General features: G+C 45.1%; 1 protein-coding gene across 4 annotated transcripts in view; it reads right to left on the reverse strand.

The window, feature by feature from the left end:
- psme4a (proteasome activator subunit 4a) overlaps positions 1-18715 on the reverse strand; it is a 50196-nt gene extending 31481 nt beyond the window's left edge. For 3 of the 4 annotated variants that reach the window (XM_031578507.2, XM_031578505.2, XM_031578504.2), the window contains exons 1-18: positions 18111-18715; positions 16022-16162; positions 15282-15398; positions 14393-14449; positions 12637-12681; positions 9881-10030; positions 9288-9351; positions 8998-9072; positions 8129-8251; positions 7631-7723; positions 4928-5193; positions 3346-3532; positions 2867-2956; positions 2702-2766; positions 2248-2398; positions 1765-1863; positions 976-1045; positions 240-307 (exon numbers count right to left, since the gene is read on the reverse strand). In XM_031578507.2, coding sequence (XP_031434367.1) covers positions 240-307; positions 976-1045; positions 1765-1863; positions 2248-2398; positions 2702-2766; positions 2867-2956; positions 3346-3532; positions 4928-5193; positions 7631-7723; positions 8129-8251; positions 8998-9072; positions 9288-9351; positions 9881-10030; positions 12637-12681; positions 14393-14449; positions 15282-15398; positions 16022-16162; positions 18111-18307 — 2058 coding nt within the window. In that variant the 5' untranslated portion in view covers positions 18308-18715. The remainder of the gene's footprint in view (positions 1-239; positions 308-975; positions 1046-1764; positions 1864-2247; positions 2399-2701; positions 2767-2866; positions 2957-3345; positions 3533-4927; positions 5194-7630; positions 7724-8128; positions 8252-8997; positions 9073-9287; positions 9352-9880; positions 10031-12636; positions 12682-14392; positions 14450-15281; positions 15399-16021; positions 16163-18110) is intronic. The other variant, XM_031578506.2, reaches the window with a different exon arrangement.
- Between the last annotated feature and the right edge of the window lie 890 nt (positions 18716-19605).

The following is a 19605-nucleotide window of genomic DNA, read 5'->3' on the forward strand; positions in this document are numbered from 1 at the left end:
AGAGGAGAGGAGAGGAGAAGAAAGGAAAGGAAGAGGAGAGGAGAGGAGAGGAGAGGAGAGGAAAGGTCAGTGAGACAGGAAGAGGGAGAACGGATGTCAGTGTAAACAGGGTTAGGGTTGGGGTTTGGTACTGGGTTGGGTTTGGTACTGGTTAGGGGTTGGGTACTGGGTTGGGTACTGGGTTAGGGTTGGGTACTGGGTTGGGGTTGGGTACTGGTCCATGTGGTACTGGTCCTCACCTCAGACAGGAGTTGAAGGTTCCACAGCAGCTCCTTATCAAGCTCCTCCTCCTTCTGCACCTCCTCATCTGCACACAAGAGACACACAGTAGGTACAAGTAGGTGAACAAGGTGTCTGTGTCTGTGTCTGTGTCTGTGTCTGTGTCTGTGTCTGTGTCTGTGTCTGTGTCTGTGTCTGTGTCTGTGTCTGTGTCTGTGTCTGTGTCTGTGTCTGTGTCTGTGTCTGTGTCTGTGTCTGTGTCTGTGTCTGTGTCTAGGGTCTCTCTCTCTCTCTCTCTCTCTCTCTCTCTGTCTCTCTCTCTGTCTCTCTGTCTGTCTCTCTGTCTGTCTCTCTGTCTGTCTCTCTGTCTGTCTCTGTCTCTGTCTGTCTGTCTGTCTGTCTCTGTCTGTCTGTCTGTCTCTCTCTCTCTGTCTCTCTGTCTCTGTCTCTCTGTCTCTGTCTCTCTGTCTCTCATGCACACATCCTCCTCCCTCATGCACGCACACACCTTTCTCACGTATACAGGTAACACACACAGCTCTCCCATAAACACACACAGCTCTCTCAGACACACAGACACACACACCTCTCCCATAAACAAACACACCTCTCCCATAGACACACACCTCTCTCATAAACACACACACCTCTCCCATAAACACACAAACACACACACCTCTCTCAGACAAACACACACACACACACACACTCTCACGGACACACACAGGACACCCAGCAGTAGTTAAGTGTACTTACTGGCTGTGCTTTGGGTTATGGCATTACAACAGTGTGGCACGAAGAGCTTCAGGGACTCCTCTGGGTGACACTGAAGGGGATGAACGGAAGGAGAGACGAGAAGAAGAGAGAAGGAGAGAGAAGAAGAAGAGAGAAGGGAAGGAAAGACAAGAAGAAGAGAGAAGGTTAGCTGGGCTGTCCTCCTATAGTAGCCATGCATTAGCAATGATATCACATCTTACAAAGCCATTGGGCACTATCTATGTATGTGTGTGTGTGTGTGTGTGTGTGTGTGTGTGTGTGTGTGTGTGTGTTTATGTGTGTGTGTGTGTGTGTGTGTGTTTGTGTGTGTATATATGTGTGTGTGTGTGTGTGTAAGTGTGTGTGTGTAAGTGTGTGTGTGTGTGTGTGTCTGTATCACATCTTACAAAGCCATTGGGCACTATCTATGTATGTGTGTGTGTGTGTGTGTGTGTGTGTGTGTGTGTGTGTGTTTATGTGTGTGTGTGTGTGTGTTTGTGTGTGTATATATGTGTGTGTGTGTGTGTGTAAGTGTGTGTGTGTAAGTGTGTGTGTGTGTGTGTGTGTCTGTATCACATCTTACAAAGCCATTGGGCACTATCTATGTATGTGTGTGTGTGTGTTTGTGTGTGTATATATGTGTGTAAGTGTGTGTGTGTAAGTGTGTGTGTGTGTGTGTGTGTCTGTGTTCACGTCAGTCTCACCTTGATCTCTGTGTGTGTGTGTATGTGTGTGTGTGTGTGTATATATGTGTGTGTGTGTGTGTGTGTTCACGTCAGTCAGTCTCACCTTGGTAGCAGCTCTGCACATGTCGGCCACCATCCTCCCGGACACGTGCGTCTCGAAGATGTTGGTCGTGGCGAAGTTGAACACCTTCTCCAGAGCCACCTGTAGTGAACATGATGGCGTGAAACAACAAGTGTGTCTCTACTCGTGTGTCTGTGTCTGTGTCTGTGTCTGTGTCTGTGTCTGTGTCTGTGTCTGTGTCTGTGTCTGTGTCTGTGTCTGTGTCTGTGTCTGTGTCTGTGTCTGTGTCTGTGTCTGTGTGTATACGTGTGTGTGTATACGTGTGTGTGTGTGTCTGTGTGTGTGTGTGTGTGTGTGTGTGTATACGTGTGTGTATACGTGTGTGTATACGTGTGTGTATACGTGTGTGTCTGTGTGTGTCTGTGTGTGTCTGTGTGTGTCTGTGTGTGTCTGTGTGTGTGTGTGTGTGTGTGTGTGTGTGTGTGTGTGTGTGTGTGTGTGTGTGTGTGTGTGTGTGTATCAGACCTGGAAGATCTCCATGGAGCACTGTGTGAGGATGGTGCTGAAGGTCGAGGAGAGACCCAGCTCCACCAGACTCTCCAGGTGGGTCATCTTCTCCGTCTCCATCTCCTCTCTCGTGAGGTCGGGAGAGCTGCTGTCAATCAGGGCGAAACATCTGCCACACACACACACACACGCACCCGCTTTGGTTAACAAAAGGTACTGTACAACATAAAGCTGGACTAAAAATGTATTTATTCAGGAAGGCATTTCTGGCCTTGTGTTAAATGGTATGTTAAAATGTTAAAAAGTTTTCTATTATGCTTATGTTAATTCATTTTTATTTTATTGTATTATTATAGTTAGTTTTTAATATGTTGGCACTCTGAGATTCTTTTGAATGAAGAGTGCATTACAAATAAAATAAATTATTATTACAACATACAGACATTCTATGGAATCGAGGATGATACTGTACCTGTCCATGAACTGTAGGACGAAGTCTTCAAACTCTGCCGAGGCGGAGCACATCTCTTTCTCCACCTACCCAAAGACCCGAGGTGGGGGGGGGGAAAAGGAGACAATAAGACCCAAGATATAGGAACACCATCCTTTGTTAAAATAAACGGCAAGGCTGTTTCACCTGTGTGAGGTCCTCCCGCTCGTGCACCGCGGAGGAGCAGTCCACCAAAGGCACCAGGGTAGCGAACGTGGCTATGAGCTGGAATGTTATCTGCAGGCAGAAGAAGAAAAGCCACCTTTACAACTCCAGAGAACCTGACCTCTTATCTTTACAGTGACAGTGTTTGAGTGTCAAGAGTTTGCCTCCAAAAAGCACTTCGTGACTGCATGTTTGAGACGTTTTGTAAACTATGACTTTGGGCTCTGTAAAGCACTTTGAGCCAACGCATGCTGTTGCGAACACAAATATTAATCCAGAACTGAATTGAAGTGAACTGATTGTGATTTCCCCACCATGCACTGGGGTTCCACTGTTCAGTGCACATGTGTTTACAATGAAAGGGTGTATGTATGGAGAGTTTGATTCACAAAAGCACTTTTACATATAACCGAATGTTTGGGTACTGTAAGTTCTAAGCGATGGCGATGGCGATTACCCACCATGCACTTGCTGAAGTCGTTGGGGTCCACCCCTGGCAGTGCCCTCATGAGCAGGGGCAGCATGTGGGTGGGGCCCTCGGGGAAGCGCCCGCCCACGGACACCAGGCTACGGGCCACGCAGATCATGCAGCTGAGGGTGGCCGTCAGCTGGTGCGGCTCGATCAGAGTCTCCATGGCGGGGTACGTCCTGCAGGGGGCGACGGGCAGAGAGTGAGTGAGGGCATGGGGAGGCGATGAGAGCCATTCATTAGGGGCGGCTTTTCTGTTCTTTTTATCTTACAACACTTTGGCCCATTGAGTTCCACTTGTATTCCTCAACCAGAACAGTACACTGTTACCCATGCAAGCGAATCCCACTGGGTTTAGCCAATATGGGGAATCCCCTCTGTACCGATATTCATATGGGGAATCCCCCTGTACCGATATTCATATGGGGAATCCCCTCTGTACCGATATTCATATGGGGAATCCCCCCTGTACCGATATTCATATGGGGAATCCCTCTGTACCGATATTCATGTGCACATAACAGAGGTGTCTAAAAACTCCTCCTCAATATTTATCCATGAAGTAATTAATTTGGGTGCTAATTAATCACATTTTTCTCTTAGATTCAGAAGCTCCTACTGAGTCAGTTCAGTTAGACCTAGATCAGGGTTCTAGATCAGGGTTCTAGATCAGGGTTCTAGATCAGGGTACTAGATCAGGGTTCTAGATCAGGGTACTAGATCTCTCTGCACGAGGGTGAGGGTTACGGTTACTTTGCAAGCACTAGATCTCTAGTGGAGCAAAGAGCAGCCCTGAAAATAGATATACACACACACACTCTCTCACACACACACTCACTCACTCAAACACACTCTCTCACACACACACACACTCAAACACTTAAACACTCAAACACACATCCACTGACTAATCAGCACAAATATACACCCACTAACACACACACACACACTCGCTGACTCACTTGTCAAGTTTGGGCATAGAGCCATATACTCTCATGTATGCGCGTGCACACACACACACACTCTCTCTCTCTCTCTCTCTCTCTCTCTCTCTCTCTCTCTCTCTCTCTCTCTCTCTCTCTCTCTCTCTCTCTCTCTCTCTCTCTCTCTCTCTCTCTCTCTCTCTCTCTCTCTCTCTCTCTCTCTCTCTCTCTCTCTCTGCGTGCGCGAGTGAGAGAGAGAGAGGGTGCGTGTGTGTGTGTGTGTGCGCGTGCGTGTGTGCGTGCGAGTCTCACACACACACACACACACACACACACACACACACACACACCCTCTCTCTCTCACTCGCGCGCGCACACACACACACACACACACACACACACACACACACACACACACACACACACACACACACACACACACACACACCCTCTCTCTCTCACTCACTCGCGCGCGCACACACACACACACACACACACACACACACACACACACACACACACACACACACACACACACACACACACACACACACACACACACACACACACACACACACACACACACACACACACACACACACACACACACACACACACACACACACACCCTCTTTCTCTCTCTAAACTCACTTCTCCAGCACCGGCGGTATGACGAGCTCGGGCCGCATGAGGGCCAGGTTCTGCAGTGCCTGGGCGGCGTCCAGGCTGCCCGTCTTGCTGAACATGGCCAGCAGCACCGGCTGCTTCATACTCTCCACGAAGTCGTCGATGTCCTGCTCGCTCAGACGGTGGTTCTCGGGCACCGGCGACAGCCATGTGGGGCTGCGGTGGCGCTCGCGGTGAAGCCGGCGGACCACACACGCCGGGAGACGCTGCAGCAGCTTCATCAGCTTCATCTAGGGGGGGGGGCAGACACACACAGGTCACAGAGTGTGTTGGACCGGAGTCTGATGACATTTTTAAATATTTTCCTCTATGCAACAACCTGCCACTGACCCTAACCCCACTATCTGTAAAGTGATCACTTTCATTCATCTAACGCAACACTATGCAACAACCTGCCACTGACCCGAACCCCACTATCTGTAAAGTGATCACTTTCATTCATCTAAAGCAACACTATGCAACAACCTGCATTACACTTGTATTACATGGGCCACTACCTTTGGCATCCTCTTCAAATTCATGTGGATGGTATGTGGTCATGAGAAAACACACCTGTCGTTGCCACTAGACGCACAGGCTATGCAACACGTAGTTTTGTTGGTTGGGTCAGAAAACCTCACAAAAATGTAAGAAAAAGCCTTTACAGCAAGGCATCTCCAACAGTATCACCAAAGATATGCCACTTAGCATGTCTGTAAGCTGTTATCTGTGCCAACTGGGCTGTTGGTGGTTTTTTGCATGCTTTTAAGCATGCTAGTTTTAGACCAAAACTGCATAATGCTGCTTTAATATGACCTTTTCCACTGTTTTTTAATTTAAAGTGTGGGGACAAAGCATTAACTAGAACTCAAGTTATTTAATAATGAGATTTATACTCAGTTTAGATCTACAGGTTTCACTACGAGGTCTGGAACACAGAACCTCCCGTCATACTAGTCAAGGAGGAGGACACAATGGTGTCATTTAACAAGACTATTCTACATTTACATTTACATTTAGTCATTTAGCAGACGCTTTTGTCCAAAGCGACGTACAAGGGAGAGAACAGTCAAGCTAAGAGCAATAAAAAACATGGTGTAACAATAAATACTACTTTACATAAGAATTAGAAAAACGACCTAGAAAGGAAAAAGAAGTGCAGGAATGTAACTGCTGAAGTGCAAGTTAAGCGCTAGTCAAGGTGCCAGTTAGGAAGGGAGGTGCTCTCTGAAGAGTTGGGTCTTCAAAAGCTTCTTGAAGGTAGAGAGGGACGCCCCTGCTCTCGTAGTACTAGGCAGTTCGTTCCACCAACGTGGAACTACAAATGAGAATAGTCTGGATTGCCGTGCTTGCACAGACTATTCTATTCTATTCTATTCACCAGGCTGGCATGTAGGCATGCATAAGGCATGCATAAGGCATGCAGGACACGCTGTAAAGGCCAACATCCTTTTAATAGGACAACGCCTTGGCTAATGGAGGCACAGTACCCTTGCTACTTAAATCACTCCTGCTTAAAATAAATCAACGTCCACCAAGTCACACACATTCAAAACAACCACATTCTCTTTCCTGATTTTGTCACATTGCCGTTATGATAGATGCCTCCTCTCAAACAGGATTGTATTGTACAACAATCTGACGCTAGGATAAATCATCACCAAAACCCACCAGGGGTTCAAAGCCCCCTGAAGACCTTACAGGTCACCCTATGTGAACGTACATCTCTTACAGGTCAAAGGTCACCCTATGTGAACGTACGTCTCTTACAGGTCAAAGGTCACCCTATGTGAACGCACGTCTCTTACACTCTTACAGGTCAAAGGTCACTCTATGTGAACGCACGTCTCTTACAGGTCAAAGGTCACCCTATGTGAACGCACGTCTCTTACAGGTCAAAGGTCACTCTGTGAACGCACGTCTCTTACAGGTCAAAGGTCACCCTATGTGAACGCACGTCTCTTACAGGTCAAAGGTCACCCGATGTGAACGCACGTCTCTTACACTCATACAGGTCAAAGGTCACCCTATGTGAACGCACGTCTCTTACACTCTTACAGGTCAAAGGTCACCCTATGTGAACGCACGTCTCTTACAGGTCAAAGGTCACCCGATGTGAACGCACGTCTGAAAAGGTCAGTGCCTGATGACCCGACGCCTTTCATGAACAGATGTTTCTGGAAAGCACAAGGCACGTGGCACTGGCACACAAGCAACCTTTGGCAACGGAACACGGGGCCATCTTATGTAGACCCAGACCCAGGGTGTCAGCATACACCGCTTAATGGACCTTTCACCCCCCCAGAGAGAGGGAGAGAGATGTGGGGAGAGGACAGGTGGGGTGGGGGTTACTAAATGGGACCACACAGGGCCTGAGGGATTCTGAAGGACAGGGAGATACCCTGTATAGAGCTGAAGGACGGAAATACCCCGTATAGAGCTGATCAAGAATAAACCAATTCAGACCCTGGGCTCGCATAACTTGGAGACCTGGGGGTATTTACAGTGTCTGAGGCACGTCGCTGGAGTGCCATACCTCACTCTCTACTGTCTGACCCAGCTGCTGTCATGGTTAGCGTCCTGTCACTGTCGCCTACACTCACCACCTACATAGGAGCGCAGAAAGGTCAGGCTGCTGCTCTCAACGGGGGTCAGAGGTCAGGCTGGGCAAGCGGGGTGGTGACTCACCAGCCAGCGTCCGTGGTTAGAGGGGTGGAGGAAGGAGCTGATGCTGTTGAAGAGGCCCGTCAGCTGAGTCTGGGCCTTTTTGCTGGGCCCTCCCTGTCAGAGACACAGACTCAGACAAACACAACACCAACCTGTCTAATATATAATATACTAATATATAATATGCTAATACTGATATGCTAACGCTAATATGCTAACGCTAATGGATATTAATATAATATACTAATACTGATATGCTAATACTAATATGCTAACGCTAATATACTAATATGCTAACGCTAATATGCTAACACTAATATGCTAACGCTAATGTGCTAATAGTAATATATAATATACAAATACTAATATGCTAATATGCTAATGCTAACGCTAATATGCTAACACTAATATATAATATACTAATACTAATATGCTAATGCTAATATGCTAATGCTAATGGATATTATATGGAAAATGTCTAGAATGTTTCATGGGCATTCAGCGCCAAACAGTGCTGACCAGCAGAGCTGCGATCCAGATGACCACATGGGTGATGTCATAAGCGTTCGTCACGAATCTGGACACCATTATCTGACTGCTGCCGACTGGAAGGTTCAAGCTTCGCAGGATCCTGGTGAAGATCTGTGGATTTGGGGGAGTAGACAAGGTGAATAGTTGCTTAAATATCACATTAATCACATCTATCACAAATCTGGGAATGGTTGACAAATTCATCATGGTGTGTCAGAAGAAGACGATTAGTGAAAGCACAACTGTTCTGTTCGGACGTGAGGTATGCTCTGCATGTGTCCACATGCCAGTGGGTGTCACATGAGAACACTGTTGACACATTTCCCCTTTGAGTGTTTCGCAAAAAGCAGCACCAGGTCAGATCAAATAGCAATGCATATTGCAACACTGGTAACACTTGGCTAGCTCACAGACGGAAGATAAACGAGGGGGGGGAGAAGGAGAGGGAAAAAAGAAAGTGAATGAGAGAGTGTGAGTGAGTGAGTGAGTGAGTGAGTGAATGAGAGAGAGAGAGAGTGAGGGAGTGAATGAATGAATGAAAGAGAGAGAGAGAGAGAGAGAGAGAGAGAGAGAGTGAGTGAGTGAGTGAATGAATGAATGAATGAATGAATGAATGAATGAAAATGAATGAGAGAGAGAGAGAGAGAGTGAGTGAGTGAAAGAGAGAGTGAGTGAAAGAGAGTGAGTGAGTGAAAGAGAGAGAGTGAGTGAAAGAGAGAATGAGTGAGTGAGTGAGTGAGTGAGTGAGTGAATGAATGAATGAAAGAGAGAGAGTGAGTGAGTGAATGAGAGAGAGGGAGAGAGAGAGAGAGGGAGAGAGGAAGAAGGAGGCCACCGTGAATAAAAAACAACCTCACCTTCGGTATATAAGGGTCCCAGTCTACGTAGCCGATGTTGTCGTTGGCTAGGCGGGCAAAAAGGTTTACAAGACTCTAAAAGTAAAAACACAAAAACACAAAAGAAACGTTTGAAAGTCATTCAATGCCCATATATATACAACATGTAAAAAAGATGTCCTTATCTATAAAACATTGGCTGAAAGATTAAAGTGTTTTGCCACTGACAGTCATCTGGTACGATGGAGTCCCCTTTGGCCCACTGTAATGGGCTGGGTTAGAAGTTATTTTGAGAAAGGTGTCAGACCTACCACTTCCCAGCTGGGGAGATTCTGCACCGACACCCACAGGCCCATCAGCTCATCGAACCACAGTCTGCACAAAACACAAGGCAAACAAACCGCTCACTTACACGCACTCACATCCTGTCCTTGACTCGAAAATAACAGTCATGCTTCAGGAATAACATCAATATAATAGAATCATTTATATAATACGTTTATTTCAGGAAACACACTCCAGTGGAGAGCCCCTAAGTGGTGATGTGTGACAGAGGAAGAGGAAGGGGTCCCTAAGTGATGATGATGATGATGTGTGACAGAGGAAGGGGTCCCTCAGTGATGGTGTGTGACAGAGGAAGGGGTCCCTCAGTGATGATGTGTGACAGAGGAAGGGGTCCCTCAGTGATGGTGTGTGACAGAGGAAGGGGTCCCTCAGTGATGATGTGTGACAGAGGAAGGGGTCCCTCAGTGATGATGTGTGACAGAGGAAGGGGTCCCTGGACAGGGACTCACTTGAAGCCCTTGTGGTGAAGCTCAGGGGGCAGCGTGGTGGGAATAGAATAGAGGACAGGGACTCAGTGATGATGATGATGAGTGACAGAGGAAGAGGGACAGGGACTCACTTGAAGCCCTTGTGGTGAAGCTCCGGGGGCAGCGTGGTGGGCAGGAAGAGCTCGAAGTAGCCGATGGCTCGCTGCATGGTGACGTCAAACGGGCACAGCAGCGGACGCCACTCCTCCAGCATCTCCTGGGTGGCCGACTCAGGGAAGTACCTGGGGGGGGGGGGGGGGAGAGAGGAAAAGAAGGAGGAAGAGAGGGAGACAGAGAGAGAGAGAGAAAGGGGCGGTGGGGGGGGGGGGTGGGGTGTTAGAGCAGTTACTGCTAAATAGACACCTGTAATAGCAGTTACAGCAATACAGGCTCACAAGTAGGTGCAGAGAGGAATGGAAAAAGGTGCTACGCTATCTCACTTCGTCTCTTGCCTTAACTTAACCCCCATCTGAACCTGTGCACATTGACAAAAGGCACAACATACAGTACATCTGGTTATATCTAACAAGGTGACATGACCATGAGACAAAGGGTTCATGCTCTGAATATATGTGCATGTCCATCGATTGAGTATATTGATCAAATACAGTGACAAAAAGAGCCACCACAGCCCTCTTCAAAAATCTCTGAAAAATCTCTGATTGGATGGATGGATGTATGATTCATCTGCCCTCTGATTGGATGGCTGTATGATTCATCTGCTCTATGATTGGACGGATGTATGACTCATCTGCCCTGTGATTGGACGGGTGTATGATTCATCTGCCCTCTGATTGGACGGATGTATGATTCATCTGCCCCACGGAACCTTTTTCCACACGTAGGCCTACTTCAGTGAAATTCCATTTGTGTTTAGCGACTTCATCATGATGAAATTCTGTGGCTGTATGGCTATGTGTTGATGGTGGCAATGTGTGTTTTCCATGCGGACGCTGTTGTAGGTGAGAGGTTCAAATGGTTTTGTAAAGGGCTTAAGGAGGTCATTAGGCGTAAGCTCCAGGTCAGCTTTTTAGCACCTGGAGATGCACAAGCAAGCTCAAGCATGTATTGCTGTTCTCGTCGACCAATCATATTGCTTGTTTGACCAACAGTAGTTCAATGACACAAAGGGACAAAGAGGCGTGAACTGTGAAGCCCGCCTAATGAGAATGTATCCATTAGCACACATGATCATTAAAAACAGAGATTTAACCTCATGGACAACTGTGTGGACTTAAAACTGCTCCTTGGATCTTCTAAGGCATTTAGATGTACTGCACAGAAGTCAACACTGTCTTTCACACACACACACACACACACACACACACACACACACACACACACACACACACACACAGGAAGGCCTGGCCTCACTGGACACTGTGAGATAACATATGTGATCCCTCTTCAGTGTTTTTTTGCAGATAAATACAATAATTCTTTTTTTTAAATACACAGTGTTAATTAAATTAATTAATTAGTGTTGATTACAAGTTTGTTTTGATTCTTTCTTCCTGCCAGGCCCTCCACAGAGCACACTGACCTCACGTCCCTTCAGCTCCAGCTCCAGGAGCAGGAGCAGGAAACTCACACACTCACCAGAATTAGATGAGAGTTTAATAGGATTAACAGCCTTAGGAGAAACTGAGAGCTATTCAAGTGTCTCTGACCGTGTCATAACAGACCAGGCCAGGCCTCCATGCGTCTTCCTTTTTAACACTGACTGAGCCTGTTGGGAGTGTGTGTGTGAGTGTGTGTGTGTGTGTGTGTGTGTGTGTGTGTGTGTGTGTGTGTGTGTGTGTGTGTGTGAGTGTGTGTGTGTGTGTGTGGGGCACCTACCATGCTCTTTGTGCAGTTTCTCAATTACATTACAAACACATAGTGTTTTTAAAGGCAATGGCTTTAGGTCATTTTGATCTAGGTGTGTTGGCTTAGATGTCATCTCAGGACACAGGGGAACTTTAGTCGTCTTAAATAACTCTCAATAACAAACTATATCTGAACTATTGCAAAAATAGCCCACGAAGCCTTGAATACAGCTCAAATCTCCTACTGCGTTTGCCTTACAGTGTTAAGTGTATATTTAAGTGGCCGTAAACCCAGCAATAGGACAGCAATAGTGCTCTCGCAGCAATTCTGTCTGGCAGTTATAGTGTTTTTACTACAACTTCCAGTTCATTCTCCCCCCGATAGGGAAAATGGCTTTGAATTCCTAAACCAGCAATGGAAAAAAGATCAATCTAACTGGAAGCTTGTGTGTGTGTGTGTGTGTGTGTGTGTGTGTGTGTGTGTGTGTGTGTGTGTGTGTGTATGCACCCAGACAGGACCAAAGAATATATATGAGTGACTGACTGTGCATATGCACCTTTATACAATTGCACACAGAACCACATGCACACAGTCTTTCTATGGCACTCTTGGCCACTCAGGATGATTCTAGAATATATGTTGTTCATAACCCTGACGGGGACAAAAGGGACAATAGACCACAGTGCTCTTTTGCGCTGCATAAACTTGCAGCCCTATCTATGACTGAAAACAAAAACATTTGTCATTTTTTTTGTGTTTACATTTTACATTACATTACATTTAGTCATTTAGCAGACGCTTTTATCCAAAGCGACTTACAAGGTATACACAATTTTTACATTTACACTGATGGCACACTGCACATCAGGAGCAATTAGGGGTTCAGTGTCTTGCTCAAGGACGCTTCGACAGGGAATCGAACTAGCAACCTTCTGATTACTAAACGACTTCTCTACCTCCTGTAACACTGTCGCCCAGTTTGAGGGTGATATCTTAATGAGACTCCAGAATTAACATGAGACCAGGAAGTGGTACTTACGGCCTGCAGTTCTTCACCAGGGCTTTCAGCAGAGCATCCACAGAACTAAAAGGAAAGAAGAAGAGCACAAAGAAGAAAGGAAACAGTATGTAGTCAAAACAGGAGAAATCAGCAACAGTTCCATATGTTGGCAATGATGGAACGCAACAATCCCATGATGAGAACTAAAACAACATACACACACACACACATACAACCACACACACACACACATTTTGATGCCGTGAAAACACATGCACAGCCAGGTCCTGTGCCGTGGGAAACCCCGAGACGACCATAAAGAAGTGAGAAAGGTGAGTAATATTAAAGCACAGGGGAAGGGGAGGTGTGTGTGTGAATCAAGCTGAGTCTCCTAGCTGATGGGGTCCTCATCAAGTGTCAGCAAGTGTGGTGATGGTGAGAGTAGGGCTGAACGATTTGGGGAAATAATCTAATTACGATTTCCCCCCCAATATTGCGATTGCGATTTAATATGCGATTTTTTAATTTTATCCTAATATTTTTTCCAACAAATTGTAATGAATGATTTCAATATGACCAACGCAATATTAGATACATTTAGTGTAAAATATTATTTCCCACAATTACATTTTTAATTGAACTGCTCATTACAGAATCAAGAACAACAAATTGGTGGCTTTGCCACTGTGCATTTAAGTAATTTAAACAAAGTCATTGTAAGAATAAACACAAGGCAGGCACTTTTTAAACACTGTGTGCAAACATTTTTTTTTTTTTAGATCACGTTTTTAATCGCGAACGTTGCGGTTAGAAAATCGCGTTCTATCATATCGCGATTAAATCGCCAATGCAATTAATCGTTCAGCCCTAGGTCAGAGCACCTTTCTGAGATACTGTAGCCAGTATAAGCTGCTATATCTCCCTGGAGAAACTAGTTGATTCAAATTGATGATGTGTTCACCTGTGAGAGTGGTTTCATTTGAGAATCTCATTTTAGGGAAAAGGGGTCAGTAGGAGGCGCCATTTTATATGTCATGAAGTCCTCCGCAGACCCAACATGGAGGGCCACAGAGAGGGGGGGGCCACAGAGAGGGGGGGCCACAGAGAGGGCGCCACGGGCAGGCAGACATGTGCACTGGAACTCTACACTGTGCTGGGAGGGTTAGTGTGTGTGTGTGTGTGTGTGTGTGTGTGTGTGTGAACACAGGTGTGTTTGTGTGTGTGAGTGTGTCTGTGTGTGTGTGTGAACACAGGTGTGTTTGTGTGTGTGAGTGTGTCTGTGCCAGGTATGTGAGAGATGTGTGTGTGTTACACAAACCCTGTTGACCCACCAGCATAAAAGTGGACAGCACCCACCAAAAGAAAAACATGTGCCACCCGAGTGCAACTGTTTAGTGACGGCGTTAGGGGGGAGAGTGTGTGTGTGTGTGTGTGTGTGTGTGTGTGTGTGTGTGTGTGTGTGTGTGTGTGTGTGTGTGGGGGGCCTTAAAAGCAACAAGTGTATTACCAAAGGCCAACAAGATGCTACAGGCCACAGCTGTTAGTGATGCTTCAAATCCAAGCAGGTCTGTGCCTATGAAGCTACTTGTTGATGTTGTTGTTAATGTTGTTGTTGTTGATGTTGTTGTTGATGTTGTGTGTGGTGGTGGGAGGTATCAAGTCTTGCGAGATTATTCCATTCACACATGCAGTGAGAAGGGGGGGGGGAAGAAACAACAGCAAAAAGAAGACAGACAAACAATCGCCTCGGAGGGGAAACGACAAACTGGAGGCACAGAAGACGTCTCATCCTTACCACCTCTGGGCAAGCTTAACCAATATATGTCTAGAGGTAGAACGTGGCCGCAGAGAACTGAATGTGAGAGGAGAGAGAGAGAGGGGGAGGAGAGCAGAAAACAAGAGCAGACTCAGCTTGAAAGAATATATTTTTATCAGACTTGAGTGATGACTGTGTGGGCTTAACAAAAACAAGACAGCGCAGCCTACATATCGAACAGCTCTCATCTGATTGCAAATGGCACTCCGACCCTCAGCGCTTTTTCTGTTTAGTGAACATACAAAAGGGGCCTTGTGAACATAACATGCTTGCATTCCCCACGTGAGCTGATGTCCCTCGCTTTGTTGTGACACTCAATGTCCCCAAAGTGTGATGGTGAAGGCCACCACTACTACATGGCAAGAGGGGGGGGGGGGGGGGTCCAATGCCACCTATGCATTATACGAGTGGCCAGTGTAATACTATCATCAAAGTGGCCAGCTGATGATCACTATAGTAACTACGCCGACGAACCCATGACAGGCCTTTACACGGCCGATGGCAGCACTGATCGAATTACACAAGGAAGTGCTTGGCCACGAACGTTACAAATGCCTTACTTCAAATGCCTTACTTCTTGGGATTTAAATGTATTTACAGAACAACCCACTCCACCAGCCTACTTCCTCTGACGTTATAATCAATAGAGGGACGTCCAGAAGAAATAAAGATGAGGGGGACTGAGGGACAGATTCGCTTGGTTGTTTATTATTATGCTTCATGTCATACTCGTACTCTCATTGACCGGGTTAGGCTTAGCCTAGTCTAACCCTAATTAGCCTAGTCTAACCCTAATTAGCCTAGTCCAACCCCAACCCTAGAGCCTGCGGCTCTCATTAACCAATTCTCCCTCAGGATGAACACATACCTGGGGAACCAGTTAAGGCCCAGGTGTTCCGTTTTGGAATAGAGGATCCTCTCATGAAGCTCGTACAAAGGTTGCCACGGCAACTCCAAATCCTCTCTTGAGAGCAGGTCTTTCTTCCTGTTGTGAAGAATTGGAAAAAAATCAAATCAAAAGGTAAATTCATCATTTCACGTTTGCTCACTCCTTACAGCAAAAACAGACAAAAATACCATAGCCTGCAATTGGTCCTATATATATAAAAAAAAAAAAAGTACCTTTGATATTTGTGATGAATGCCAACTCTTACTTTTTATGTAAATGGACCTAAAATATACTTGCTACATTGGGCCACAAACCTAAAAGAGGTTTTTGCACGGTCTTTGGCCAAAAATGCAAAGCTACACATATTAAAAAAACTACTTTCAGTTGAAGGAAAGAGCTGCTTCCAAAATGAACGATCATAAAACTGATAAAGCTGCCATAAAACTATAACACTACACTGTTTTGCACTATACACTCTACATCCTACACTGTACATAACTGTATTGTATTGTTTGTTTGTATTGTATTGTCTGTAATTATTGTAAATATGAGAGAGCTGTAAGACACCAGAATTTCCCCACGGGATTAATAAAGTATTTATCTATCTATCTATCTATCTATCTATCTATCTATCTATCTATCTATCTATCTATCAGGTTTTCTCAAGTCCTTATCACAAAGCCTTCTGGGAAATGAAGTCCAAGAGAGGGCCCACTTACTTGAGCAGGTTGATGAGGAGGCGGGCGAACCCCTGCATCATGCTGATCTCCAGCCTGGGGATGGTGACCAGCTCGTACAGCAGCTTGATGAAGAGCACATGGTCCTCTTTGCTGAACTTCCTGCCGTACAGCCGGAGGTATCTGTGTGAGAGAGGGCAGCAACAGCAGCCTAAGATGAGGTGGAATGGGACCAGCAAGCACTATTTGCACCGCTACACTACAGGTTTGAAATACTTAAGCAGCTCAATATAACATAGAAACAGGTGCTGCTCGCTAAACAAACACTCAAACTTGCTATAGCTGTACTCGGGATCACTGTGTGCGTTAGGGTTAGGGTTAGTGACTACATATTTTTGCATTTTAAATTTAGAAAAAGTTATTCAAGATGTTCAAAACACGTTCTACTACATTTTCCAATGAATTAATTGACATGCAACTACTGTGTCTTTAAAAATAAGGTGTTTATAGGCTTACGTTCTAAGATCAAGAGATTGTGGTGAATGCCGTGGTTAAATTGCTAAATAAGTATGCAAGGACAGCTCATCCCTCAGTAGAAGAGCATTCTAATGGATGTTCTCCACTTGAATCAAAGATGAGTTCCCTGATTCACGTCGTCCCCCCCCCCCCAAAGGGGTCAAAATCACAGCCTCTTAACCTTGGGGAAATGCACCACACAAAAGTGAGCTGAACAGTGTCTCTCAATAACAAAGCAAAACAAAAACACAGCAATACTGCGCCATCAAATCCCAGACCAAGAAATTGGGTCAATCTTCCAAGTTCATAGTTTCAACCTTTAAGCCTCTGATGACTCATTTATGCCAGCCAGGTATTAGTTGGGCAAGGGCAAGGGCGAGGGCAAAGGCAAGGGCAAGCCATAACGCACCGGCAAAATGTTGAGTCATGGCCAACATTCTCACCATGCTCTGGCACGGGGGTAGAGTTGTGACGCCACAAATGTTCCGGTTGGCATGGTAGCCTGTGATACCTCACTGCTTGTTATTGATGTCCCTTTCACAACAACAACATTTTCTGAGGACCACCCAATGGCAGAGCACATGACAGCGAGCTCATCCAGCACAGGCATCGGGTAAACTGTCATCACTGGAACTGCTCACCGATTGCATCATATCTATGACTTTTGTTTGTCTCATCTGAGATGTTTTGTGAGATGACCACGTGCAGGTGGTTGTTTACTTTCAGAAAACTATTTTCTAGAGAGCAGGAACTATAAGTAGCATGTGACCTCCTTTGAACTATTAATCGTGCTTGAGGTCTTGCTGTGCCCTTTCAACAAGATTATGAAATATACCTTGCGTATCAGTGGCAGTGACACAACAGCACATTCATTCTAGTCACATGGCAAAGCACATACAACTAGAAAATAGACCCCATACTTATCACTGGGACTGCACACTTGTTCTATACCTTCAAACATTAATTACAAGAGGACACTTTCTGGTATATGTAAGGACTAGTTTACAACTGCTTGTTGCAAACATTTTAGATTGTACACAACCGCGACAACTAAAGGCGACAACTACAACTATCAACTTCCTCAGAAGATTGAAAACAGTGACAATATGGGGACTCAATGCACGTCACCTCCATTTGACATCTCTCGAATACTCTCACCAATGAAAAACATTGTATAGTTGTATTCATTCTTATCTTACGTCTAAGAACCACGACTAACTCGTTTTGTTTACCAAATTCCTGTGTAAGGATAACAACCGCCAGCATGACGACCAAAAACAAGCCACTATTGACTGCATTTTTCGAGCTAGCCCGTTAGCCATCATTCAGGAAGTAGACACGGGTAGCTTACAGAAATAGCGGTCCTTGATTACGCTAAGAATAAGCTTAAGCACTCGTAGAATTAGACTTGCCTATTTTAACCAGGGCGAGATATTTATACAATTGGCCTGATGTATCCTGCTAAACACGACATTTGCACTTTGCCGTCATCTAAAATGACACAGCTAGCTAACGTTAGCTATTGCTACCCAAATAACCATAACCCTATTCATGCATGCAGGCAAAAGTATCCACCGACACTCTAGGTAAAAGCAATGGTAAAGATAATACTCACGTAGAAAGTTTTCTTGTCCAAAACAATACACCCGGCCATATTTCCCTAAGATAAACAGCTCGTCCCAAGTTTTCCTTGATTCTGGCGAGAAACTCGTTTGACTCTCCATCTAATTTGTCTGCATAAGGCAGAAGTTTGTTGTAAACAATGTCTTTTTGAGGGACAAAACCTAATGTGTCAGACACCTCTTTTTTCATATTACAGTTCCCCCAGACGAATTAATATTGTTGATTAGATATAGCGACAACTCCCAAGCCACACTCAAAATGAAATGTGTGCGATAGCTTAATGAGGGCCAAAATCAGCCAGCAAAATGTATCCGATCTTGTCACTATGTCATACTGTTTTCCATTTCTAGTCTTAGAAAATATATCATCTATCCCTATAAACTTCTATGCCAACTCGTTTAAAGCCAAATAACCCTGATATGGACTTTTTCGAAGCGTGCATTTGCACCGACTGTCTTTCTTCTGACCTCCAACACTAATAGTTGTTTGTCTGATACCTTTCACTCGTTACCTCCCCTATGTAGGCTGAGCTGCTGGTACACATGCATTCGGCTCACCCAGACACATAACTACGTCAGATTAGCTGCGCCAAAAGGTAGAAGCATCAGAATAAAAGTCCTGTTGTTAGCCGAATGTGTCAACTCGATGTGTTACCTTTATAAACAAATACCTTGAAAAATAGACTACTAAATGAAAGTTCCAGTGTGTGATTTTAATTAAATTAAATTATGAAATGGTCTCAGGGCGCTTTACAAAGCCAAGGGCCTGATCTCCCTTAGAGCAAGCACAATGGTGACGGGAGCCAGGGAAAACATCCTTGTTAAAATCTCCCACTATGAGGAATTTATCAAAGTTTATAACCAAGGTGGATAGGGAGTCGAAAAATCGGATACAAATTCAATGTAGGGGCCATAACAGTGTACATCGGTTTGGGCATAGTTTCTGTGGACGCAAAACGCTGCGCTGTGTTTTCACTATACACAGATGGTATGCTTTCTTTCATAATTGGCCACTTGGCACAATATTCTCAGTTTCATTCGCACTCAGTCTTTTATAACGATAAAGACACGTGTGTGTGTGTGTAACGGAGTTAGAAATGTAAATAGATAAGAGTGTGCGTTTCGCCATAATTAAGCGTGTTTAGTTAGTGTTTTAGAGCCACCTTTGGGGATGTGATGTACTGCAGGTCTGCAAGTTACATTCGTGTGCTGTTGCCATAGTAGTCCAGGCAAAGTAGCATTTTACGGGAGACTAATTGTAAAATATTTTTTTTCAGCATAGATCATTTCTATGAGGTGTCCAGAACAACATACTAAAAGTCCTAAGAAATCCTAATTGAGGAGGAAATATGTTTAATTCTCATCAATCTGAGATGTGTGCTAATAATGCCAGGCAAAAATACACCTCAAAAATTTCCTTTACTCCTATCAAAATGAAACTTTACACAATGAAAGTACCCATGAAAAGTAAAAATGTTTGTATTACAA

This window comes from Clupea harengus, chromosome 13, assembly GCF_900700415.2.
Source record: "Clupea harengus chromosome 13, Ch_v2.0.2, whole genome shotgun sequence".
NCBI lineage: Eukaryota > Metazoa > Chordata > Actinopteri > Clupeiformes > Clupeidae > Clupea > Clupea harengus.